At 44.2% G+C, this 27256-nt stretch overlaps 1 protein-coding gene across 4 annotated transcripts in view; it reads left to right on the plus strand.

Annotated features, from left to right (window-relative positions):
* Nucleotides 1-1924: 1924 nt before the first annotated feature.
* CHCHD6 (coiled-coil-helix-coiled-coil-helix domain containing 6) overlaps nt 1925-27256 on the plus strand; it is a 182550-nt gene continuing 157218 nt past the window's right edge. For all 4 annotated transcript variants that reach the window (XM_065407771.1, XM_065407773.1, XM_065407772.1 and 1 more), the window contains exons 1-4: nt 1925-2099; nt 4366-4507; nt 5836-5905; nt 7940-8084. In XM_065407771.1, the coding sequence (XP_065263843.1) occupies nt 2010-2099; nt 4366-4507; nt 5836-5905; nt 7940-8084 (447 nt within the window). In that variant the 5' untranslated portion in view covers nt 1925-2009. The remainder of the gene's footprint in view (nt 2100-4365; nt 4508-5835; nt 5906-7939; nt 8085-27256) is intronic.

The following is a 27256-nucleotide window of genomic DNA, read 5'->3' on the forward strand; positions in this document are numbered from 1 at the left end:
TGGATCAAGCTGTCAAATAATTCACCATATGTTTTGGGCAATGAGAGATTTGCCACTGTTTTCCATGGACTGCTTAAAATTACTTTGGATTTCAACAAATATTCCATTCTTAGCTATGCCCCCTAGAAGAGTCCACACACCTGCTTCAGTATAGATTCTCTGAGGCAGTGGCTTTCAACCTTTCCACACTACTGTACCCCTGTCAATAGTCTGATTTGTCTTGTGTACCCCCAAGTTTCACCTCACTTAAAAACTGTGCTTACAAAATCAGATATAAAAATACAAGTGACATAGCACACTTGCTGAAAAATTGCTTACTTTCTCATTTCTAACATATATTATAAATTGATTGGAATATAAATATACTTAAATTTCAGTGTATAGTATCTAGAGCAGTATAAACAAGTATGAAATTTTAGTTTGAATTGACTTCACTAGTGCTTTTTATGTAGCTTGTAAAACTAGGCAAATATCTGAATGAGTTGATGTACACTGGAAGACCTTTGCGTACCCCTAGGTGTATGTGTACCTGTGGTTGAGAACCACTGCACTGAGGTATGTTCTGTAATATATAGGTAGAATGACATGGAATGTTAGCTGCTTTGTGGAATCATTCTTTAAGTGTGATTGAGGGTAATATCTTTTTAAGGAGCCCTTTTAATAGATTAGCTATACAATTAGCTATAATTCTGTCATTGGACAGAAAATCCAGCATTGGGAAACTCTGTCTTGCAGAGGTGAATGTGTTTTATTTAAATATTTTGGAAATGAATCATTTTCTTTTATTCCATTAACATGATACAGGCTGTGGGCACTCTTCTCTCTAAAGTTCTTTCACCTTAGCTAATGAAAGGTAAATAAGCATGACACTTTTCTTTCCCATTTAAGTCTGAGCATTCTAGTCTCTGTGTTCAAATAACTCCACCTTTACTGCTCAAGTCTATGGGCATTCAGCCTGTATCCATTATTGGCTATGAATATTCATTCATCTGTCCCATTTCAGCCTTCTCTTTTAAAGCATATGGCTACTCACCCTTTCCCTGGTAGACTCGATGGTCATTCTCTTCTGTTGTCATGTCTCTTAATATGTCTTGCAGCCATAAATCAATAAAAGAGAGGTAGGTGGCACTGGTGGAGGATTGACTCCAAGGGAAGAAAGGCAGCTAACTGTATACAAAGTCCTGTCAAATGCTCCTTCATCCCACCAGCCCCATAAAAAAAGTCCCTTTTTAAAAAATCAGGTGTTGCTGCGTTTGGTGCTGTCTTACAGCCGCAGGTGCTGCAGTCAAGAGATTATATGAGAATCTCTGCTTTAATTTAAAGGACGTTTGTAAGACCTTGTGCTTGTGGAGAAAATCCATTAAGATGCAAAGCAGGTGAACGTAAACACTCAGAATTCAGAAGACAAACAATAGCCCAAAATATATTTATTTAAAAAAACAACAACATTATTTTGAAGGCCTGCCCAGCTCATGATGTGGAAAGCTTGTAGGGTGCCCAGAGAGCAAGTGTGAAGAATTGGGACAGGGCGTGGGGGGTAATAGGAGCCTATATAAGAAAAAGACCCCAAAATCTGGACTGTCCCTATAAAATTGGGAGTTGGCAGTACTGCTCTATAGCAGGGCTATGTTCCTCTAGGAGGGTTGGGGGTGGCCTACCCGAAGCCCTGGGGCAGGCTAGGACCCTAGGCTCAGCCTATCATGCCCAGTGGCTAATTCAGGCCTGAGCTGGGCTCGCAGAGGTTAGGCCGCCCCCTCTCATGCTCGCTGCTGTCCTATCCCGACAGAGCCCTTGGAGGAACATCGACAGCGACCAGACTACAATTCCCAGCCTGCCCCGCGGGCCATCGCCAGCAACGTGCCTCTCCATTGGCTGCTCCCGTGCCAGCCGCCAATGAGACGCGGGTTTGTTGGTCGGTGAACTAGGGAGAGTTTGTGTAGCGGAGGAGGCTGCGTGCCCCGGCTTACGTGAGGGACAGGGTGGGCTAACCCCCATCCAGCCCCGCCGGCATGGGGGGCAGCGAGAGCAGCCACGGGAACAGGAAGGTCTCGTTCGGGCTGGATGAGCAGGAGCGAGTGCGGGTGCTGCAGGGCATCAGGGTGAGAACTGGCTGCGCTGGGGATGAGAGGGGCAGGGGCTGGGGGGAGAGGTGCTGGGTGAGGGAGAGGGGCAGGGGCTGGGGATGAGAGGAGCTGGGTGAAGGAGAGGGGCAGGGGCTGGGGGGAGAGGTGCTGAGGGGCTGGGAAAAGCGAGTGACACCCAACCATAGTATTGTTGCCCTTATAGTGAGTTAAAAGGCATCCCTCCCCTCCCCGTGCCCCCTTTCCCCAGAGCAGTTTAATCCATCCTGCACTCTGACTTCTTGTGGGGTTGAGGAGATTTTACATTAAGGGCAGGAGGTGGCTCCTCTGACTGGCTCAGAGAGCATCCAAGGGAAAGACCTTCACCCTAAATTAATATCACCTGAGTACTATAGCGACTGGTGTAATGGTGACACGTAAGGAGATGGGAGTTGTTGTGAGTGAAGATTTGATGCCTCTCCAGGGGGGAATTGGAGCTCAGGAAGGAGGCCCTATCTACATCATGATAGGACACCCTAGAGATAGAATTGGTGGTGTCACTAGGGTGCATTTTTTTCAGTTTCTTTCTTATCTGTTTCTTTATTTCTCTTATTTATACTGCTTTCTGTATTTTTCACTCCATGCATCTGATGAAGTGGGTTTTAGCCCACGAAAGCTTATGCCCAAATAAATTTGTTAGTCTCTAAAGTGCCACAAGGACTCCTCGTTGTTATTTCTCTTCTGTTACTCTAAATTTTTGCAAATTTGCCCTATTTCCTTTATGCCATTTGTATCCCATTTGGCTGCCTATTTGCTTAGCCCCATGTGAAAGGGCCTTCTGAGTGAGACTGCATAAGATTGTTCACTTCTTTTCTGCAGCTTCCAATCACAAGGATCTGACTAGGGTTGTTTCACATTTCTCTTGTAGATCTTTGATATAGAGGAGAGTCTAATCCTAATCAATTTTCTCTTTGCTGCTGTTTAGCTGGGCCTGTTTAGCGTTCAGCTCCATGTACCAACTACACAGCAAAGTGAATTGCTTTGTTAATTTTATGTTGCTGCGCAGCTGAATGGTGATGGAATTAGAGAAACTTGTTGATTTATGGTTATTGGTCCATTCCTTTGATCTCTAGGAGTTCAGACTAAATGGACGGAGCCCCAATATTTGTCATTATAAGAGCTCACGCTAAATGAACAGGGGCCTCCCTGGCTCGTTCATTTGAATTGCAAAGCTGAATCCAGTCACAAGCTTTTATGAAATTAAATAGGCTTCCTTATTTTTGGAACTCGAAGGGGATTATTTTGTTTTTTTTATAAAAACTTCAGATACTTTATAGCTAGTGTTGACAGTTCATTTTCTTTCAAGGAAATACACTCATTTTTCTAGTTATTAATTTTGTCCTTGTCTTCACTAAAACATCATAGTCATTATGTAGATTATTTTACAGTGCATGTTGTATGATTGGAGCTGTGTTCCCTGAGATCTGTTAATAGGGTGCTGTCTGTGTTTCGTTTATAGTGCAAGCAGAAGGGAATAGCCCTAAGACCAACCTGACAAAATCACAATATGTAATCAAGATGTTAAAATGCTGCTTATCTTGGGCAGTAGTGGCATAGCTAAAATCCATGTTCTGGTTTATGCTTTGAAGTGTGTCAATGGGAGTCTGGCCTGGGCATGGAAATTGAGCACCCCTTAATTTTGTCCATTAGGGAAGAGTGACCAGTATAAAATTATTGACTGGTGTATCAGAAGAACAGTTATCCCTGTCCATGCCATCAAAGGCAAGGGCAGAAAAGCACTCTGAATTGAATTCCCAGGAGATTTTTGGGTGCATTTTCTACCTTTCCATGGTTTTGCACCCAAGTATGGGAATAGGCAATACAATTGGAATTGGGCACATTCGTCTCCTCCACTTCATTATTGTTTTGTGGAAAACTCCACCTAGACTTATAAAAGTAGGAACTGAAGATCTACTAAGTAATAATCCTTCCCTGCCTCCTTCTCCTCCTCCCCCCCCCCCCCCCCGGTGCGTACAGGATTGTTACTTATATTTTGTTCTCCAGTTTGTTGTCCAATCTAGCCTTAAGACTCAATTACTTGAACTCCATCACTTCCTGATGTAATATATTTGCTGAATATGTATTCAACAACAGATAACTTGATCTCAGATAATGTTTTAAAATAGCATAACTAGCAGTATTTTGAAGCAGGATTAAAAAATAATTACCTGTTGAAAACTCCTCTTAATACAAAATAAAAATCAAGAATTGACTAACTTAACCTCTTCCCAACAAATTGCTCTAGCTCTCTGAAGATGTAGTGAACCGAATGAAGGAAACTTCTCAACTTAAAGGGGACCAGAGACCATCTTCCTTTCCTTCTCCCTCATCCTGTGGCACTGCACCATCACCACAAGCTGCAGAAGGGAAGCCCAAGTTTACTACAGGTATTGTCAGTCTGCGCTATGTCTGCAGTCTAAAGTATTGACGCTGTTGGTCACTGAGGAGTGGTCAGTGCCTTTATAACACACTTGTACCTTGTCAGGACGTGCTTGTTATGATGAGTGGCATTTACACCTGTGTGGGTATCAGTGTGATTACACAGATTGGACATTCATATTGTTGCAAGAAAGCTTTTTTGGGTGAGGTAGACAATGTTGTATGGTAACTAGAATGGTTGGGAATCCTGGGTTCTGTTTCTGGCTCTGCCAGTGAATCTGTGTGATTCTAAACAAGTCATCTAACTTTTCAGTGCCTCTCTGTTTTCCCCATGTGTGGAAAAGTAGTAATACCCATTTCATCAAATATTTGTGTGACTTCATTAATGTGTGGTAAGGTTCTTTTGAGATCTTTGGATGACAGGTATAGTAGCAGTACAGAGTATTACTTACAACCATGCTTCTAAAAGGGCATTAGTCATATCAGCTTCTTTCAGTGGACAGGGAATCTGCTGTATGTATGTCATGTTGTTCTGCAGGTTCAGAAGAGAAAAATTTCATGAGCTGATACTAGCTATTACCAGAAAGAGAAGAGGAGAAACTGGCAAAGCTCAGCTATTTAGTTGCATGCTTAATGACTTGTTTTCTCATTCAAGTCAGCTGACTCATGTTTTACTCCATGGTGCTCAAATACATATTGTTGGTACATTTGTCATCGATCCCATAAAAGCCTTAAACAGAAACATTCTGGGATCCAGAGTACTGCAGAGGGTTGGTGAACCATTCCTTTGCTGCCAGAGACCAGCATTCATTTGTGGCCGAAGTCTTGTTTTAAAAGTGGGTTTAGTGGTGCCTCATCCTTGTCCCTGTCTGTGAATGTCCCAAACCACTTTATAATTTGGTCTCTACTTAGGAGAGACCAGTGCTGGAATAACAAAGGATGCAGCAGTTCTGGAGAGAGATGCTTTTGCAGAACTGGGGAAAAGGGGTGTAAAATAGGATTAAAATACCATGAGTGATTGAGGTGGGTCAGGGTTAAAGTGCATCAGTATCCTCAGATGGAGGAAGCTTGCAGAACACTCACTGTCATTATGCCTTATTCAAGACAGTATTGTCAGCCTCTCACTTACATCAACGCTAAATTCAGCCATAAAACTTTTAAAAAGTTATTCCTTTTTTCCCCTTGACTTTTCTTATTGTACTGAGTGTTCCCTTTGTAGAGTGTTGCTCATTTGTTGAGAATTTTTCTCTTCCCTCTGATAATGTTTGTTCTCATGATGTGATGGTAGCCAGTGTTTTCTTCCATAGTCATCATTTGCTTCTGTTCCTCTCTTCAGGAATCCATCCACCAACTGCCAGTAGCTCTGGTTGGAAGCCCTCTGAGGCGGAGGAGGACCTGTACAAGAGGTAGGGGGACATTCTTCCTGTCCGGAGACAGCCACCTTTGCTGCCTGGAGCCACATACATGCCCTGTGTAATGCTGCATTCTAGAATTCAGTGCTGTGAAGATTGTATGTGGTGTTGTGTAGTATGTCTTCAATGAGATCTTAATGTAGACAAAGGCCACTGGGCATATTTTGTTGAGAGAGCATGTGACTCCTGGGCTTGGAGACAGGTAAGGGAGCTGGGAACCAATGGGAAGGAGTTTATAGAAACATAGCATTCTTTGCTCCTCCTGTCTTTCTCCACTACCCGTAGAAAATCATATGAGACATATGTCCACTGGAGCCTAAAGTTGGATCTGCCTGCTCTTGCCTCCTGAGGAAAGTGAAAACCCCTAAGACTCTTGTTGAGTCCTTGAAGAAACTTCTGCCCAGATCTCAAATCTGTTGATCAGTTTAACTCTGTATGTGACTGAGAATCTTTGTAGTTATATCTGAAATAATGTTTGTGTAGACATCTTCAGCTTCTTCTCCTGATGCCTGCTCCGCTAGACCTGGTGGCTGCCAGCCTTTTCCACTGCGCTGTGGGTTTTTCCTGTTTGGGGCATTTTGGCTTACCAAGGTGTCAGTGCATGTAAAGGTACAGTGAGAATGAGATGAGTTGTGCGAAATGCGGTCCTTGCTGTGTCTCACCCTCAGGAGTCTCTGCTGCTTGTTCCAAGGGTTCAGGACAGTAGGAGGTCCAGCTTCCCCATCGATGGAAGGTTGTCTGTTATAAAACTGTTACCATATGTTTTTCTAGCTTCTCTAACTGCCTTTTCCTGTGTTACATTCTCCTTACTGTGTCCATGCTTTCTCTGCACGTCACACAAGTCCAGCTTTGGGGACTATGAAAATGAGTCCTCTTCAGTGCTATTGTTGATTATTCAAGCTTGTAAAAGTGGTGCATTGAACCCACTGTCCATAATTGTGTGTCTGACACACCTAGTGGACTCTCTGGGAAGTTGGTTCTGTTCTTTAAAGAGATGGTGAAATCAGAATTGCTGGTAGTCTTCAGTCCTGGCTTACTCAGCTGTTTCTGGACAGCTGCTTTAGTGAATGCTGCAGAGAAAGAAAGGTAGTGGCATAGAGGTCTGCTGTCTCTCTTGTGTACTGATGAGCCTGTCTCTCTGTGCATGTGAAACTCCCAGGGTCTGAGTGGTGGTCACCTGTGGTATGAATACACTGCAAAAAAAAAAAAAAAATACTGGCAGCTCTGAGTCTCAGAGCCGGGGTCAATTGGGTTGGGTGGCAGGGCTAAAAATGAAAGGGTAGACACTTAGGTTGCAGTCTGGGCTCCGGGATCCTGTGAAGGGAGTGGGTCTCAGAGCCTGGGCTCCAGCCCAAGTCTGAACATTTACCCTGCAATTTTTAACCCTGCAGCCTAAGCCCAAGTAGGCTGACTCTGGCCGGCCACTGCCATGTTGCAGTCTTTTATTGCAGTGTAAACGGATCTCTAGGTGCACTAAATTTGCTCCATGGTGGTTCTTCAGGTTCAGGTGCTTAGACTGTGGACATGTCTCAAGGTTGCTTCCCTGACATCAATCATCCCACTTACTCTGCAGAGGGCTCCTTCTGCCTCACAGGGCCAGCAAAGCAAATAGGTAAGGTAGGGTTGGTAGTAAAAGTCAGCTAGGCAGACAAACTTCTTTTTGTGTGACCTGCATCTTATTTTTTTAAAAGCAGCTTTATATATAGTTTATGAAATCCTTTATTCTCACTGTTTTGAGGTGACTGTCAAGTATTTAAGAGCCAAACCTAACTGAACTGTAGGTTTATGTGCTTTGTGCCTCCTTGTTTTTTTTAAATTGTTCAGTACTGAACTTTCAGGTCACCTTTAAAGTTCATGGTGCTCCAGAATTCCCACAGAAGCCCGGGAGTTGTGAGCAGGCTTTGTCCCAAGTAAATCACACCTCTGCCTGTTCTGTTCCTGGCCAAGGGTAGGACAGCTTATCCCATGAACCTGTTGCCAGAAGTCTGCTGAGCACCTTCTCTCTGCTTTTCTTTGGCACTGATGCAGGTATGAGCGAGAGCAGGCACTGGTCCAAGAGGAACTGCTCCGGCTGGCCAAGAGGGAACGGGAGGCAGCCAGCGAGTGTCTCAATACGACCCTCCAACGGGAAAAGAACAGCACCAATGAAGAGAGGCAGAAAGCAGTTCAGCTGGTAGGTACAAAGCAACATATTTCCAGGCAGGAGGAGGGCCTGAAACCTTTCCCCTTTGAGGGATCAGTTAAATGCCATTTATTTGTGTAATGAGTTCAGCAACTGCTGCTTAGTCCCAAATCCATGGTAGTCATCACCTCATAACTCGTCACCTGCTTTTTGGCTTATGCTGTAGTTGGCAAGTCTGTCATGTAACTAACCCTATGCTGAGCTTGTATGAGAATGGTATAGCATCTGAGTACGTGAAGGGGGGAGCATCGTTTGTGGGAGAGTGGAGACGGCTTGCAAGAGAGCCTGCTGCATATGTAGGGTTGGGAGAGACTAGCATTGTGACAGCCTGGGCTGGATGGAGCTCTGCTAAGATTCTTTGTGTGTGAAATGGGTATTTTGATGAAGGTACAGACTTGACCTGTCTCAACTTTGCTATATCTGGACTGTTGAGTAAAGTTACACGAACACCTGATTAGTCAGGAGTAGAGTGTCTTACAGGAACTGGCAGCTTGTTCTGAACTGTAGTGGCATGAGCTGTCCCATTATAACAATGTGAGGATGATGCTTGCTACAGTGAAACTGGTCCTGGGTATCAAGGTGGATATTTAGACTAATTCACCGAGAGTCACATTACTTATTAAAAGGACAATGTTGAGATGAGAGAGGGAACAGGGCTGGGAGTTGAGTTCTAAGATCTATTCCTGTTTTTTCCCTTCCTCTTTTTCCCATTCTCCCCCCCCAAAACTGATTTGCTGTGTGGCTTTGGTTAAATCACAAATCCCTCTGTGCCTCCGTTTTTCCATCTGTAAATAGATGTTGATGATACTTACCTTCTGGGGTAGGGTAGTGAGGTGTAACTTGGTTCTGAAGCACTTTGGAACAGCTGAGTATCCTAATTTATTATTGAGCCAACATGCTAGCCTGCTGCCTTTTGAGATTGATCTCCCTGATGTGGTTCATAAGTGACCCCTGTGAGGCAAGTGATTTTCTTTTATGAGAAACAGCAGAGACTAAGGATGGGAGATGTCTCTGGCGGAAGGGTTAAATACAAAAAAGGAGTTGATATCTAAGGCAGGTAAGAGCTGTGCATCTGGGTGAGACATTGCAGCTGGTAAGTAGCACTTAGTCCATTCTCACCAGGAGGATGATAGTTTCTTTCATAAATGTAATTAACAGACCTTTGTAGAAAGTGGCAGTGAATTAATTTCTAAATCTGAGGAGATGACACTGCTCAGTGAGAGAGCCCTGGAGTGAGAGAGACAAGAGCTGTCTGGGAAGAATGTGACTGAGGTGTGTCAGCATTATCACTGAAATGTGCCCTTATGGCTGGAACAAGCTAGGACCTGACTCCTAGGGTATGTCTACACTACAATTAAACAAACACCTGCGGCTCCTCCATTGCCAATTTGGGCTCGGGCTATGGGGCTATTTAATTGTGGTGTAGACGGTTGGGCTCGAGCCTGGGCTCTGGGACCTTCCACCTTCCCAGGGCCTGGGCTCCAGCCTGAGCCTGAACATCTATACCCCAGTAAAACAGCCCCATAGCTTGAGCCCCACCAGCCTGAATCAGCTGACCCGAGCCTGGCATGGGTGTTTAATTGCAGTGTAGACCTACCTTCTATGTACAAATGCTGTAATCACATCAGAGTATAACACTTAATCCTCCAGAGTATGAAGCATGGAGTTGCTGGGTACGTGACCGTTTGCAAACACAAAGCGGGTTCAAATCAGATTTTTCTTGAGTAACCCATGGAAAGTAAATAGTGAATATGCAGCTTATGCCCAGAATGTGGTGGTAGGGAAACTGTGGTAAAGTTTATTGCTGTGTAATCTCCTCCATCGATCACTGACATGAAACAAATCCGAGAACCTTAGAAATCAATGAGAAATTTTGCGTTGTCTACTTTGTTCTAACAAGAGTCAGGCAAGGGTGCTGGCTACTGGTTCCTGGATTTCTTCTTAAACAGGAACTTTAATGTGTCAACTCTTTAAACTATGGGGACTCTTCCATGATTTTTTTCCTCTCAATTCCAGGCACCCTTTGAATACAGTATAAGGTTCCCCACTCTGGCCTCTCAAACTGCCCGACCTCTGTTTGTCAGGAATGAATGTCTTTCCACATCACCCCAAAACATCCCAGTTAGTGTTTGAAGGTCCAGAACCCCCTCCTTGAACCATAGCTCTCACCTGTTAGTATCCTTGTTTGTCAGGATTCCTCTGTTTTCCAGCTCCTTGGTCCCTTAGTCTGGAATGGTGGCTGAGTGTTGGCTCTTGTCCTCAAGCCTGGAGTATGAGGGGAGTGATGGACTTGGACTTGGGCCATCCTTTGACCTCACTGCCCTATCTCTTGCCCCTAACTTCAAATGATAAACAGCAGCGTGTATGTTTTTCTCCCGAAACTGCAATCTGAGAGATTCCGTGTCTTTTCTGAAATCGCCATAGCCAACCCGAACTCGCCTTAAAATTGCTGAATTTGCCATTAAGTTCCCGATCGAATTTTTCCGCTTGCATGGCTATAAGCGGACCAGAGCTCGGAATGCCTTTCTACTGTTCTTGCACAAACCACGTGTATACCGCAGACTCAAGATCGGCATCATTCGCTAAACGGGCTCGTTTTCTTTGAAGGCCCTGCTCTTCATCAAGGTTATGAATGTAAGTTCCGAGCTTGTCAGCATTCTTTAGCCATCCACGAAAGGTGGACTCGTTAATGCCAACATCGTGGCTAATCTTTGCCTGGGTTTCGCCATTTCTAAGCCGTTCGATAGCATCCAATTTCTCCTGCACCGAGTAAGCCTTCCTTTTGCTCGACATTTTTGACATCTTTCTAAAGATAAATACCTGTAAATTTTTATTACATTACATTTGTATGGCGTTCTAGGCCTACAGCAATCGACTTAGGGCTTTTCTACACTACCGCGTGGGGTCGATCTAAGATACGTAACTTCAGCTACAGTACGTGAATAGCTGATGCTCTCCCGTCGACTGCACTTGTGCTCCTCGTTCTGGTGGAGTACTAGAGTCGACAGGAGAGTGCTCAGTGGTCGATTTTATCGCGTCTATACTAAAAAAAAAAAAAAATTGTACTGTACAATACTTAAATTTGGGATCCATGGCCGCGACCGCGTTATATCCAAATTCGCGTTATATAAACGCGCGTTCTAGCGAGGGTCCGGTGTATAAATATTAACATCCAGTACAATGGGGATTATATGTGCAGTACCTCACAGAGGGGCTCTGATTCTTAATGGGTGTTTGTAAAGTGCTTTGATTCTCACACGAAAGGTGCTATCAAATGGTCGAGAACAAATGTAGCTGTTTTATGAGCCCTTTTTATTTTAGCATGCGGGGCTAGGATTGCAGCTTCCTAATCAGCTTCTCCTTTACTCTGTCCCTTGGTTTTGCCCTGCATAGTCCCACCTCTCCCCAAACCAGATACCTTTTCTTTTGTCTTTGTCTCTAATTAATCACTATCTTTTTCTCCCCTCCTAGTTCTTGTATTTTTGCCAAAACAACAACAACAACAACTTTGCAAGTGAGGCTGCCCGCACACATCTCTTTAATCTGCTGGGGCCATTTAGCATGCATCTGTCAGCCACCCAGTCAGAAGCAGTGACTTTTCAGGCCTGCTGGCTTTAACCAAAACGTTTGAAACCAATCAATGTAGAATGGGGAGGGGGAGAAGCAGGCGGGAAATAAACGCGATTAAGCGAAGACATCTCATTACTGCTCTAGAAAGGGAGGATTATAACCTATTTTATAGGAGGATCTCATTCAGAGGCCGTGTGCGCCAGTGTTATCAGGATAGAGGGAGAGCAAATAGAATAAATGAAATTAATACTTTGAAAAGAAGCATTACCGGGATTTGAGAACTGAACTAATATGATTTGTGCAAAGCCCTGAAGTTCTTATCTCCCTGTTTAATCCCCCAAGAATAATGGTTGTCAGATTTATTGACCCAAAAGTCTCTCTTCCCATGGCCACTCCCCCCGCCCCTTTTAAGAGAAAAGAGTGAATTCAGAATGGGTGAGGGTAGACTCAAACCTCACATAACTAGCTTTTCCCCCCCATGTGACCAGAAGGCATTGGGTTGCTGTGTGGAAACAGGCTAGGATGAAAGCAGACCTCCTCATCTGCTGGGATGAAATTCCTCCTGCTGTGTGTAGAATGGTGGCTTCTCATGCAGCGTGTTCTTGGCTGTGCTCTACCAGCTGGGCAGAAAAATCTCTCTGATATCCACTGATTCCTGTTCACTGGCGCTCGATATGAGCCTACACTGGAATTTGGACTTGGGGGAAATCGTAACCAAATGTTGTGGTTTGTGCCCTCTCTAGTTGCTCAGGTATATGGTGACTGTAAGTAATCGTGGGCAGTCCAATTCTTTGGGTCACACTTCATGCACAGAAATAACCTAGTTGCTCTTCAGTTTTTTCCTGTTACTTTTCTTGCGATTGGAATGAGGTAAGCATGAGTCATGACCACAGTCTTGGATTTTGGAGCTGGCCTTATGATTTGCAGAACTCCAAGCTCTTGAACCTTGTCTGCACTGGTAGATCTCTGAAAATTCCCCACTGTTGTACTAGCAGTGGGAATGCTAGCATAGACTGGCCATGGGCATTTTAACCAGTGTTTTGTTTTTCTAACCCAGCTCAAAGCAGATCTAGGTGACACTGTTTAAAATACCAATGGCCAGTTCATGCATGTTTAACCACCAGTGTTAATACAGTGGAAGGACAGTTTGAGAAATTTGTCAGTGTAGGCAAGGCTTCTGTATGGAAAGGTGGGAGATGATCAGATGAGGAGTTGTCTTTCCCCTTTGGTCCCACAGGTGGAAGGGAAAGATTCAGTAATTCTGTGGGTGCAAAGCTTGTGTGGGCTTCCAGGCAATTGTTTGTTTAAAACTAATCTTGCTTGCTGTATTGCTAGCTTGTATAGCTGTATTTACATTAGTGAATTTCCCTGTTGCTGACTGCTGGTATCAGAAATAGATCTAGCTGAGCTGGTGCTGAAAGTGGTCTCTGAAATGTTGCTGAACATGATCTGGTTCTGTTCACACTTGCAAGTAAGCTGTTTTTAGTTACGGATCAGCTGCACCCTTGCTGACTCCTGTTGTCATCACCAGGTAAACTTCTTAGTGTAGAGAAGCCTTTTGAAGCACACAGTCTCTTACCACTATGTCAAGTTTGGGTGACTGATTCAAATCCAGTTCTTTTCAGCATAGCTTTACCAGTCCTGCTTTCTCTGCTGTGTGGGCTTTGCAGTCGTTTTGCAGCATGTTGGCTGTGCCCTTTCCATTTCTGTGGCCAGAAATCTGTAGAGCCCTGTGCAGATACAAAAATGTAGATCTGCATCCGATCCACGATCTGCAAAAATTATCTGTGAATTTCCACATCCTGGATGCGGATCTCCGCAGATACCTGCAGATTTGCAGGGCCTACTTGCTGAGGCTCTGAGGCACCTCCCTGCTGGAGCCCGGTTGGGAAGAGCTGCATGGGCAGCTGTGGGAGCCTGGGGGGTGGAGGGACGGCCGGGGGCTGCTCTCAGCTCCCCCCTCGCACTGTGGAGGGTCCGCCACGGCTCCCCAGCTGGGCTCCATGCTGGCCTGCCCAGGGAAGGAGGGGGGTGATCTGTGGAGCTGCCCGAGGGCTGCTTGGGCTCCCCGCTCAGGGTGGGTGGTGGGTCCACTGCGGCTCCCCACACTTGCCCACCCAGCTCTTACCGTGGCCAGGCTGTGGCTCTGATTTGCCCCCCTCTCCTTCCGGCCTGAGCTGGAGAGCTGTGCTGGTAGCTGTGGGGAGCATGGGTCCCTCCACCTTCCCTGGGGAGAGTGCCTGAGGGGCAGGAACATGGGCTGGGGGCTGCTCGGGTCCCCTGTCCAGGGCAGATGGAGGGACCCAGGCTCCCCACAGTGCAGCTCTCCCCAACTGGGCTCCAGATGGCGCTAGGGAGACAGCTCGGAGCTGAAGCCTGGCCACAGTAAGAGCCGGGCAGGCAGCTGTGGGGACCCGCGCTGTGGACCCTCCACCTGCCGTGGTCAGGGGGCCTGCCCCCCGTCCCTGCCCCCCATCCCTACCCACCCTGGGCAGGTTGAGGGTCTGCATCTTGGTTCCTCACAGCTGCCTGCCTGGCTCTTACCGTCCGAGACCTGCGCAGATACAAAATTTGTATCCGCATCTGCGTTGCTATCCGCAAAAATGGTTCATGGATGTAAAGCGGATACTCGCAAATTTGCAGGGCTCTTGAAATCTGACTGTGTGAAGCATGGGTTTTTGCTTTTGCATTTGTCATCAATGAATGCTGGATCAGTATCTCTCACAGCACCATTGTAAAGCATGAATTTTGTTTCTACACGTTGGTTGTTTTTTAAAAAAATACTAGACATGTTTCTCCATTTAACAGCAGTTTCTTTGTGGGTGGAATGGCAAGATGGATTTTAAAAAAAAAAAAAATCAGTAAGCAGGAATTTTTAACTTAAATAACTTTAATCTTGTTTTGCATTATACTACTTTATTTTCCTAAAGAAAGGTTGATTCTCATTGGTTGGCATGAGAATTACTTTTTGGTAATCAGGAGGATACAGTGTACTTGTATACATTAATTTAAGCAATTATATAGCTTAACATACTTTATTCAGATTCTTTAATTTTGTACTTTCACCGTTTTCTAACAATAAAAATGGCACATTTCTTCTTTACTAGATTTTAAGTATTTTATTTAGCTAGCAAAAAGGATACCTTAAACTTATTTTTTAATATCAGCACATTTATAAAAATGTTACATTTAAAACTGATTTATTAAACAAAGTACTATCTGTAGTTAGTAAATTAAACTGATTCTAGTCCAGGCTCCCCGCTCAGGGTAGGTTCTCAAACTGGGGGTCGGGATCACGAGGTTATTACATGGGGGGTTGCCAAACCCCGCTTTGCATCCAGGATTTATAATGGTGTTAAATATAATAAAAAAGTGTTTTTTAATTTATAAGGGGGGTCACACTCAGATGCTTGCTATTTGAAAGGGGTCACCAGTACAAAAGTTTGAGAACCACTACTGTTCTGGTTGCTATGTCCTTCAAGATTTTAGAACTAGTAGATCTCATCATGTCATACCTTATTTTTATTCATAAATTGGAGGAGGAGAATGATCTATTCTGCTTTTTTTTTTTTTTTTAAACTCTCCATCATTCTCAACTTTCAATGAACTAGCCATTGAACTGAACTACTTGGATAAACTGAAATTAATAAAATATTCTCTCTGCACCTGTGGAATAGGCTGCTGCTGTCAAAAGCTGGTATAGCACTTCAACAAACTCTGGTTCCAGGTACTTAGTCAGTGGCTTCTGCCAGTTCAGTGGTCTGACTTTATTTAAAATTTTGGCAGCAAACATGTACTGCTTGAATATTACTATTTAATTTAAATGACTTTAATAGATTATAAGTAGTTTAGGCATTAACATACATTTTCATAACTTAAAATTTAATTTTAAATAGGTTAATTTTTCAAAAGAAATGTATTTAAATTTTTAAAAAATCCAATTTTTAAAAAAATCTGATTTGTATCTATCCTGAAGTGGAACCAGGCAACAGACAAACCTGCAGCGTGTTTTTTTCTTTACTGCAGCCCAGTTCAGCTTCAGGCTGGAAGTTCTGATTAGCTGCTAACTTTATTAGGCAAATGACTGACTGTGACTCCTGCTTTGGTGTCAGTGCTTCCAATGAGCAGATCCTGTTTCACTTGGTGACGGTAGCAGATCCAGAGAGTCTGTTCGCCTTAAGCTCTGTAAGAATGAGAGAGGTAGAGAGAAGTCCAGCCTGCTGCAACTCTTCAGCAACCAACTAGGGTTGCAGCTGCCCTTCTGCAGGCCTAGGGAATCTGGCTGCCATTGACATGTTCCCCCATATTGTGCTGGTGGGGAAATTTAATACTGGGCAATTCCTTCACACCGACAACTGTAATTTGGAAGACTATCGCTTCATTGCATCATTCTAAAGACCAGTTACCATTCTGGCTATGCAGAAATTCCACTATTCTCACTGCATAGTTATTTTTAGTAAAACAAGGTTGCCTGGTGTGAAGTCCATTATATTAATTTAATCTACATTATCTGTCTAGTTGGCATATTGTTTTGTGTGATATTTTTGTTTGCTTTAGACCTGGAAAGATCTACACTAAAAACTTAAGTCGACCTATATTAGGTCGACTTACAGCCACTGCAGTAATTTATTGCAGTGGTTCATGTCTATGCTAGCCTCCTTCGGTTGGTGATGCGCATTCTCACCAGGACCGCGTCCACTGACCTAAGAGGGGCAGTGTGAGGAGCTGAGAGCCCGGGCTCTCAGCTCCGCTCGATGCTGTCCCCACCTGCTTTCCATTCCCTGCTCCCCACTGGGAGCCTGGCGGCCCTCCCGACCTAACTATGTAGTGTAAACCAGGGCTTAGACAGCATGCCTGCTGGAATTGGCTCCCTCCAATGTAGGATATGGAAACCTCCTCCTATTGTGTGCAAATGGGAGTTGTAATACTGTGCCTTCAGCATTCTTAAATGTGCCTCTTTGTCTCTGCTGAGGGATCTGGACAGGTTTATGTAGCTCCAGTTCTTTTCCTCTATCTAGTGCAAGTAATTGACGGGGGGAATTAAATCACCAGGCAGTGCAGCTTCATAACTTGCTCTTTCTGCCTCCCCACAATTTAGTGCAATCTGGTCTAGATAATACAGCTCCAGAATTTCCCTCTTTCTCTTCGATGAGCTGAATTCCATGTGATTAGATTTATGCTCTGTCTGTTCTGCATGGACATTAAAGACTCCAAGGCACTTCTCTGGATTTGACCTGGAGTACTTGGCCAAAACTCCTTCTCCCCCCCCCCCCCCTTATCCTGGGGGACAGCAAAGGCATTATCTGGCAGGGGATAAGAGGCTGCCTATGTGCTGTTTATTTTCACAGCTACCAATAGTGTAGTGTAGCGGTTCTCAAACTGTGGGTCGGGATCCCCAAGTGGGTCACGATCCATTTTAATGGGGTGGCATTAGACTTGCTGGGACCTAGGGCCGAAGCCTGAGCCCCACTGCCCAAGGGCTTCAGCCCCGGGCGGTGGGGCTCGGGCTTTGGCTTCAGGCCAGGGCAGTGGGGCTCAGGTTACAGGCCTGAAGGGCTGTATTCCTTGTGCTTCTGCTTTGGCCCATCACTGGGGGTGATGGGGCTCGGGTGGGCTCAGGCTTCAGTTCCACACCTTGGGGTCATGTAGCAATTTTTGTTGTTAGAAAGGGATCACAGTGCAATGAAGTTTGAGAACCGCTGGTGTAGTGGGTTCTGGACCCATTTGTAAACATTGATGGCCTGTCACAATCCAGAGGTACCTCTGTGATGCCCCCAGACTTGTTCCTTCCCCACTTCCCTCATGGGGTCCATCGGTGGTGTGGGGGGCCCGGAGCTATGATTTCATATACTCTCTCCAGATGTGAACAACTGAGTGGAGGGGCAGCGAGCTGAGACACCTCTGAAAAACACACAGCTCCACCCCTCCCCCCAACACACATGGCTTATGGAGGCAGAGGGTAAGGAGTGGGGGGGATTTGGGCACCTGGAGGTGAAGTGGGGAGATTGAGGGACCGGGGGTGTAGTGAGGAAGGAGCTGACGTTCTGGGCGGACTGGGGAAGGATATGGGAACAGAGGGGCCTGGGGAAGGGATGGTAGGCTGATAGTTCCACAGAGAGAAAACAGCCCCAGAACATGGCCCATGAGGGGCAGAGGTTAAAGAGGTGTGGCATTTGGGGACCTGGGATAAAGTAGGGCGGGTTGGAGGAAGGATTTGAGGAGCAGAAGCTGTGGGGGAAGATCTGGGGGTCAAGGTGGGGTGGTATGACGGGGGAAAGTTCCTGGACTGTGGGGGAGGGGTACATTGTTGTGGCCTGGGCTGCAGGGCAAGACAGGGAGTATGGAAGACCAGATGCTGCCCTGCTGTGGGGAAGGGGTTACATCGGGGGCCAGCATTGATTGGAAAAAGTTACACCAACCACTTGCTCCTGATTCCTGTCCTGCGGGGCTAGCTGGGCTTTGCTCCCTGCTCTCGGCATTGTGACTTCCAGGTCACGGCAAAATTTGCGTGAGTAGTGTTGCAACCTGGCACATAGGGCCACAGCACCATTCACTCAAATTTGGCTCAGCCGGCCTCCATCATTATGAAGGAAGGGGTGACTGGGCCAAACCTGAGCAGGGCTGTGACTCTGTGCACCAGGTCACAATGCTTGGACTGGGGAGCTGAGCCCAGCCATCCCTTGCAATCCTTTGACACATTCTGGCGACCCACTTTTGGGCTATGACTCTGAGGTTGAGAAACCTGTACTAGTGTGATTGATCAGAGGTTTGTAAGAATCTTTTTTTCTCTTCCCCTTTAAACCCACAAAAATCACTTCTATTTTCTGCTACTCTAGTCTTCTTTTATCTCCTGACTCTGAAGGTTAATTTTGTGTTTGGAGGGTTTGTGCAGATTTCAGCAGCTGATGGTCTAATGCGAGCTTCACATTTTTATAGCTGCCTTGGCCAGAGGACCTTATCGCTGGGCTGGCCTCTTTTTAAACCATATAGCTGCAACAAATTGAAGTCATCTGTGGGGTTGCTTGACTTGGCTGCCTTTCTCGCATTTTGCGTGTTTTTGCTACAAAGTTCACTCACTCCACAGAATCTGCTGTCAAAATAGTTTGTTCTGGTTTAGAAAGCCTGCACTAGCAGGGGTTGCAATGGGTTTGGGAGTTTCAGAATCTCTTCTCTATTGGAGCTGTGGAATGATGGATAAATCACTGATTCTTTGAGGAAAAGCCTTAATATCTAAAATAGAATTTTAGTTTTTCTTACAGTTGAGTGGATTTACTGCTCACAGCAGTGAGTGCCTAATTGCAGTAGCTGGAGCCAAGGGCAGTGCAGGTCACTACTGTGCAAACTTCTCCAACATCACTCTGCCAATGCACCTTAATCTTCCCATAGAGCACTCGCAGGTGGTCCAGTCCTTAGCTCTGTCAAAGTATTTCTGTTTTGACCAATAGCAGCTTATTCTATTTATTGTCTTGGACCTTTCATGAGCAGTAACTTTAAATTGTGCCAAAAACCGTGTGTCACAAGCCACCAAAGAGTGGCTAGAAGACTGTGGGAATATTGATTTCCAGATGCGTTAAAGTGTATGAACTCCCTGTTCCACCATGATCCTTGGTGCACTGCCATTGTCAAGTCCCATAAAGTTAAAACAGGTTAGCTTTAGAGTTACAGCAAAGCTATTCCTTCTCTGAGGGAGGGGAGCAGAGGAAAAAGAACATGGCCACAAATTGTTCAATTGACAAACAAATGCAAGGTTAATAAATTGATACTTGACAGTGAATGAATCCATCAAAGCTACTCCTTGATCATCCTTTTATAACCAAAGGCCCGAACTTCATGGCATAGGTGAAATTCTGTTCTTATTCCCAGCAGTCATTTTCTGGCATGAGTACCAGTGCTCTGATTCCACATGGAAGGCCTGGTTAGGCATTACAGCTCTTCAAATTGAGAGAGCGGCACCACCTCTCAAGGTATTACATTGAAGTTTTAGTAGATAGCCCTTCTTTTTTTTTTTTTTTTGAGTCAGTATTGAACCAGTGTCATGCTTCAGCAGGTACCATCCTTCATATGAAATCACTACAGATCCCATGTCACTTTTTGTGAGATTAGAAGTATTATTCTCAATGCCCTACTCTAATTTCAATTTGGGCAATTGCTCTGCCTCTCAAAATATTGAGATGGGTATGGAGTGTTGGGAGAAAGATGAGATGGTGAATTTAAAGGGTATACGCTGGCTAGCAAATGATCTAACTTACATGAAATGAAAAACTTGGTGGGTAGCTCTGTGTTTCCAGATAATGTGGAAACTAGGTAGGGAGCATCGCATTTGACCGATTCCTTTCATACTGCCTAAACACCCCAAAATCTAACCAAGGCCCTCCCACTTCTCACACCCTTCCATCCTGGTAGCTTAATTAACTTTTTGTTTTGTTTTTGCTTTCTCAACAAGTCCTGTATGAAGTGTTCCTGAGGGGACTGCAAAGGATGATGGCGATTAGCCTGTGCTTGAGATGGAATAATATCTATGTATCGTTCTGGGGGATATAGTGAGTGTACATGGTGTAGTTGGAGAGATTAAAAAGTAGCAGTAAGGAGAGTGTGTGTGTGTGTGTGTGTGGTTTTAGATTTTAAAAATAAAATAAAGTAGATGAGGATTAAAGAAGTTGATGTGAAGAGCAAATTCCACTTGAGGCTTTTCTCCCAGTTAGTGTAGCTGCAGCCTATCATTCCTGTACAGCTGCCAAAGCTGGGTATCCAAAACCTGCTTTTTTTTTTTTTTTTTTTGCTGATCAAGTTTATTTTCTTTCTTCCTAGCTTCCTGCTCCCTCCCTCTCAATCTCTTTTCTTCCTCAAAGCTGCAGGACAGTTTCATTGCGTTGCCTTCTCTTGGTGGTGGTGTTATCAGGTGCGTGTGTGCGGAGAGTGAGATTGCAAGCGCCACTGTTCTCCGGGACTTTAAGTATCAGACAATGTTTTACACCGCGTCCCATTCTCTAGCTGGCTGGTTGGACATGATGTTGGTACCTTATCTTCATGCTGACACACACTGGACATTAATAGAAATACATTGCTGAGGCACATGTGTGGAATTTCAAGCAGCCTCTCTAGCTGTTGCTTTAGATAGTCTATTGTGTGCTTAACCTCCTTGGAAGGGGTTTAGATGAGAAACCAATAATGTTAACTCTTGGGTGTCTGGGTGGGGTTTGTTTTTTTAAGTTTCCTATTAGAATCAGTATAATTTCTTCCAAATTGTGTCTGTACATACCCATGTGTAGTGGAATTTCACTGTTTTTAAAATAGTCCTTCCATGAGCACCATTCCTACTTCCTGATGCAAACTCCTGGAAAGAATTTACTATGTATATTACACAGTTAGGGAGGATGTGAGAAATATGTGATCAGAGGTAACTGAGCTCCTTACAACCAGTCCAACTTTGTCCAAAGTCCATCCCTATATCATCTGAGCCCTCTAACTGAAGGGCGCGTCAACTAGTCATGTGAATCAGACTCCAGCTGCTGTTTTTTATGGCTGGCATTCTTTCTGCTTTTGAATCATGTCAGGATTTTGATTATAATTCTATAGCATTGTTCTGTGCTTGTTCACTGTGATTCTCTGTGTATATGTGATATATATTATATGTAAACCTTGGGTAGTAATGCTGCTTAAAAGGGGTTCTGTGAAGGCTGGTAGAGTTCAGAATTTGACCTATTAATTGCTTTCTTATCCGATAACAAGTTAATAGAATTCTTTGAAAGTCACCTGCAAAAGAGACAAACAGTTTATGCCTTTTTTGCTTTTAATTAAACAATGGATAAGGTGGACCTAAAAGAATGGGGAGGGGAGGGTATTTATTGGTTTTTTTGGGGATGGGGTAGGGAGGGAAGAGTGTTGATTTTCTTTCTTTTTCTTTTGTGTTACATTTGAAATTCAGGCCCTATCTAGCTTGAAAAACTCTGTGGTGATAGGAAAACTTAGAGGAATGACATCATTAAGAATTGAGAGTGAAGACCTGAGCAACTGAGAGGATGGGGAAGATCTTTTAGTTATGACAGTTTTAAAACTTTTTTCGTTTAACATCTACTAAACTTTGGTGGTAAATCAACACTCTGGAGAAATGATGTATTTGTTAAAGTTCCAGTGCTCCTAAAATTAAAGATATGACAGCCCTCCGTGTATGTCCTCTGAGACATTGAGTAGGTCTTCAGCTGCTTTGGGATATGAGGAATCACTGCTGGCTTACCTGGCTCAGAGCATTCATCTAGCAAACAAATCTTCAGACTCAGTCTTTCTAAACCTGTAGGTTTGTTTGGTTAGTTTTTTTTCAATGAATGAAACAGATGCGATCATTGGCATTCAGCTCCTCTTACAGTAATAATGCACACCCACAAATTAAAACCATACCACTCCATATTAGATTTCCCCCTGTGCAAATTCTAGAATCCCAGCATGAGAGTGACTGGCTCCAACACAACCTGTTCTCTTATCAGTTTAACGCTTGTAAATTTATTTTCCAAAATATTTTAGTTCTAATATTTTGTGTGTGTGAGAGAGCTCGAGCTCTATATACGAGGAAATATCCTATATAATTTATTTTAATAGGGAAATGGAATCTCTTTTTGGGGGGGGTGGGGACAGGACATTTTACTTTTGCCAATCCCAATTTTGCTCATCAACTCGCCCCCCCCCCCCCATCTCCATGTATAAATGTGACATTTTAAGTGGTTTAAACCTGAGCCCATCTTATAATTCTGTTCATAGAAGGCAGCTGCTTCTCTCCAAAACATCCCCACCTGCTCAAGAGTTTCATTCTTTAATTGATCATTTTATTGTCTAATTTTTCTAAACTTCATGCACATCAGGGATATCAATTTGACAGTCCTGAAGTCCACTTTCCACTTGATGAGTGGAGCACAAGACTCCCTGCGCTAGAGCCACCTCCAGGAGGAAGAGGAGAGTTCAGTATCCATGCCCCAGTCAATACTTGATGCCTCTACCAGTGCCTGTAGCACTGTGGGCATTTCTTCACTGGTAACTGAACCTGAGACCTACCAACTCATCTTGCCATCTGATGGCTGTTCGATAGCCTGTGTAGCGCCCAGACTGCTGGTCACTATGACCTTGGTCCAAATTGGAATTGATGATCTAAAGAAAAAAACCCTCTTTATCCCATTCTCACCCACCTAAGCTATTCTGCTCCATTATTTTTTTTTTAAAGAGGTTTATAAGAAATTTGTGTGGGCAGCCGTACTTTCCAGAGATGAGGCAAAATCTGGAGTTTGAAGTTAATATTTTCACTGTAATGAGTCCAGGTACAGCATAACTTTCTGCTTGCCCAAATTAAATTGAGACCATTAGCTGTGTTATAACTTAGCTATAACGGGTCCTTTCCTAGTGTTAATGAGGAATCTGTTAAGGCACCTTGAGGCAAAGCAACTCTAATGATCTTGGTTACCTTTCTGTTTTGTGGAGATTGGACTGGTGTGCATGGTAAACGCACTACTGCCACAGGCTGTTGACATACTGGCTGTTCCCTTGAGAAAGGAAGCTGGTTCACGGGGTACCCAAGGGATTGTTCAGATAGGATTGAGGCAATTGGAGGAGACCACCTCCAGCTCATCTGCTCCAATATGAATTTAATATATTTTAATTTAAATGCTTCACAATCAAACTTGAATCGCCGGGATAGGCACATGCAGATGATCACATTTGTGCGCACACATTTTAAGTTCCATGTTTCAGTTGGTTGCACCCTTCGTTGAAGGGCAGGACTAAGCTCTTCAGGCAGGGAATGTCTTACTCTGTTCATAAAACATGATGAAAACTTACAGCAGGGGTAGGCAACCTATGGCACGCGTGCCGAAGGCGGCACACGAGCTGATTTTCAGTGGCACTCTCACTGCCCGGATCCTGGCCACCGTTCCGGGGGGCTCTGCATTTTAATTTAATTTTAAATGAAGCTTCTTAAACATTTAAAAATCCTTATTTACTTTACATACAACAATAGTTTAGTTATATATTATAGACTTGTAGAAAGAGACCTTCTAAAAACGTTAAAATGTATCAGTGGCACGTGAAACCTTAAATTAGAGTGAATAAATGAAGACTCGGCGCACCACTTCTGAAAGGTTGCCGACCCCTGACTTACAGCTTTAGTAAAACAAACCGGTTAATAATTAAACTTAATTAATGTTGCTCCACCAGGGGTTGCTATTGAGCTGTACTAGGCTCCCTCTTGTTGTTCAGCAAGTCATTTGCCTATTTAAGGAGCTAAATACCCAGGCTGAGAGTTGAACCTGGGTCTCCTGCTTGATAATTCACATTGCTTATCACCAAGTCAATGTGCTGACCCCTAGTCTTGAAGTGTATTTTAAATGTGTATGTTTCTACATACGTATAGCTGCCTTAAAGTAAGTCTCCAGCTGTGTGACGCTCTGATCTGTTGTTGGTTTTCCACTTGGTTAGTGGCCCTGGGTGAACTTGATTCCCATGAAATCTTTTGCATTCCCTAGGAGAGTATGAGTTTGTCGTGACCCTCTCGTGAAACCTGTCATGAAAACTCTCAGCCTGGCTAAGTGTGACTCTCTCTTTCTCTAAAACCCAGTGGTGCAGGCAAGAGTCCGATAAGTAGGATCAAAACAGCAGGTGCTTCTAGAGTTCTGATTTCTCACCATAATACTCTACCCTTTGCACTTAGGGCCCAGGAAATCAGTTACTTGCCTCCTTTACTAGGCCCAGAAGTTATTTATCTTCCATAGACCAAAACCACTGCCCAGTGTGGAGTCTGCTCTGTATATTGATCTCGAATTGCCTTTTGGCTGCTGCTCCAATTATTGAGATGTCATTCTTGGCTGTAGCACTTTTTTATTTTGGGGCTGAAAAATTTAACAAATGCTTCCTCAGTTACTTGCCAGTGATGAGCCCTTTCCTGAGCCTATCTCTTTTCCACTGTACTGAGAAGGGTTTCACAAAACTGGCAAACATTTCCACTTGGTGGCGGTAAAGGGACACCAAGTCACCTTTCCAGTGTTCTCTTTCAATAGCTGCTGAGGCTTTGAATCGCTTGCATACCAATAAAACCTCTCAAAGTTTTGATTCTGTCCCTAGGCTCTTCTGGGCTGGGGTGTGGAATATGCCATGTTTTCATCCTGAATGCAAGTTTGTACCATGTTCTGGCCATCTACTTATCTCTCTATAGAGACATATTCTGTTGGACTTGTGGGGCTGCTGTATACGGGAACATTTTTAAAACCTAGAAATCTATGTTGGATCCACCACCTTCTTCTTTTCATTTTCTCCTCATGCCCCCTGAGGCTTTTTCTCCTTCTGTTTAAACACACAGATCTAGCAGCCACCAGTTATATTGCTGTGTATTCAAGCTTTAACAGTGACAGTAATTAACCCTGGAAACAATTTACCAAGGGTCGTGATTGATTCTCCATCACTGTCAATTTTTAAATCAAGATTGGATGTATTTCTAAAAAAAATGCTCTGGAATTATTTTGAGGAATGTTCTATGGCCTGTGTTATACAGGAGGTCAGACTAGACGGTCACAATGTTGTAAGGTGACCAGATAGCAAGTGTGAAAAACCGGGATGGGGGTGGCGGGTAATAGGTGCCTATATATTTAAAAAAAAAAAAAAAAAAAAAAGCAGCTCCAAATAGCGGGACTGTCCCTATAAAATTGGGACATCTGGTCACCCTACAATGGTCCCTTCTGGATTTGGAATCTATAAATTGCAGCAACAGGATGAGCAAAATGATCAAGAAGGAAACACATTTCTGAACAAATGCTATGAAATCCTCTTCGCTACCTCAGTTATGTGTCTTTGCAGTCCAGGTTCTTTAGTGTGGGTCTAACGGTTCTGTTTTGAGGGTTAGATGATCCCTAGTAGCAACTAGTGCAACTCTTTAGAGCCCAGTCAGAGAAGAACTGCAACCAAAGCAATGCCCCATGCTTGATCCTGAGAGTCACAGAAGATCCTCCTCAAGACTCACTATTACTGATCTCCATTCCAGCCTTCCTTTTAGATGCTATCCACAAAACCGAGAGTAATGTAATAAACTAGTTTCTCTTAACCCACTGCCCTCAGCTGTCTGGAATCGGACCTGCTCGGCTGTGTCTCAAAACAGTCCTATATTGCTGACAGCTAAAGGAGACTCTCCTTTAGCCCAAATGGCGGGGGCCTGTGCTTTGCAACAGGAGTATCTGAATTCAGTCTTGCTGCTGTTCTGAGTTTCTAATTAGCTGCAATCTAAAGCATAGAGATGTCCTAGTTAGCTATGGAAAAATTGGATTTTTTTAAAAATAAACCAAAGAGGACTTTACCAAGTGTGTGTATGTAACACGCAACGGCTCTTGTGATCTTTGATGGTTGTAGCCCTTGTTCTCTCGTACCATTGTAAGTGCAGAATCCCATTTTGAGGGAGATATTGCTGGTTTGCTTGAATCCCTGCAGATTTCTTTAGGGAGCAGGTCTGTCTTCTTATTTCTGCTTTCAAGAAGGGGAAATCTGAGTTACAGACACCACTTAAAGGTTCAACTAAGATTTATTCTGGCTGCATAACTGCCGCCTATAATAACCCTAATGTGCATCGCCCTAAAACTCCTAATTGGCCTTGGTGTTGGCAGGCCTTTCAAACCCAGCAGAATCCTCAGTGTTCAGCAGCTTTTAAGGAGGAATCTAGCCAGAGAGGCACGAAAGATGAAATGGCTGCCTTATAAATTCTGACTGACCTTGAGAGTCCTCATTTTAACAAGGAAGTGGAGGCTGTTGAGACCTGATCTCGATGAGAGTAGTGAAGGGAAAGTGTGCAGGTGTGATTGTTTGGACAAGGGGGAAGGAAGTAAACTCTTGGACTTGGTCAGAGCAGATAGCTTAGTCATAGATCATGTACCCAATACCCCATCACTTCTAAGTAACTGGTTTGAATCTCACCCATATTGGTATTGGAAGTGGTTGTCATCTTGACAGCGGTTAGGGGGTTTATATGAGATGAGTTTGTTGGTTCAGTCCATTTTATCCAGGCCGGTGTCCTTGTTATAAACCCATTCCCAATTAGCACTGATTGGCCCCTCTGTAGCAGTGTTGGCAGAGACCAAGGATTGAATGGCCTTGGGGGCTGAAATCCCCTTTTGCCCCTAACCAGTCTTGGTGTCAGGGTGGGTGGAAGCCTGCCCTGCTGCTGTTCATGCTATACCTGTTTTGAATACTTATGAATAACAGAGGGTTTCAGTCTCCAGGGCTGTCAGTCTGGCACCTTTCGCAGGCACTAAATTCCCTTTAAAACAAAACATTTGGCTTAGTTTATTTTATTCCATTAAGTAATTTCAGTGCTAATGCATAATTATCTACAGCAGTGACACTCGTCTCTGCTTTAATTATCACAAAGCTGCACAACCCCCCCCCCCCCCCCCGGAAAGTTGTCGCTTGTACAGGGTGGTTTTGTAGAGATAAGTGTGTAATAACACTGCAGTGCTTTGGGCCTTACCCAATACCCGGTTAATTGCTGATCGCCGCATGTGGGCAATGCAAAGGTAGGTGTAATGAGGGATTTGGATCCCAGATCTTCTGGTAGTGGTTGATATTTGGTGTGGGGT

Source organism: Emys orbicularis, chromosome 7 (assembly GCF_028017835.1).
Source record: "Emys orbicularis isolate rEmyOrb1 chromosome 7, rEmyOrb1.hap1, whole genome shotgun sequence".
In the NCBI taxonomy this organism is placed as follows: Eukaryota; Metazoa; Chordata; order Testudines; family Emydidae; genus Emys; species Emys orbicularis.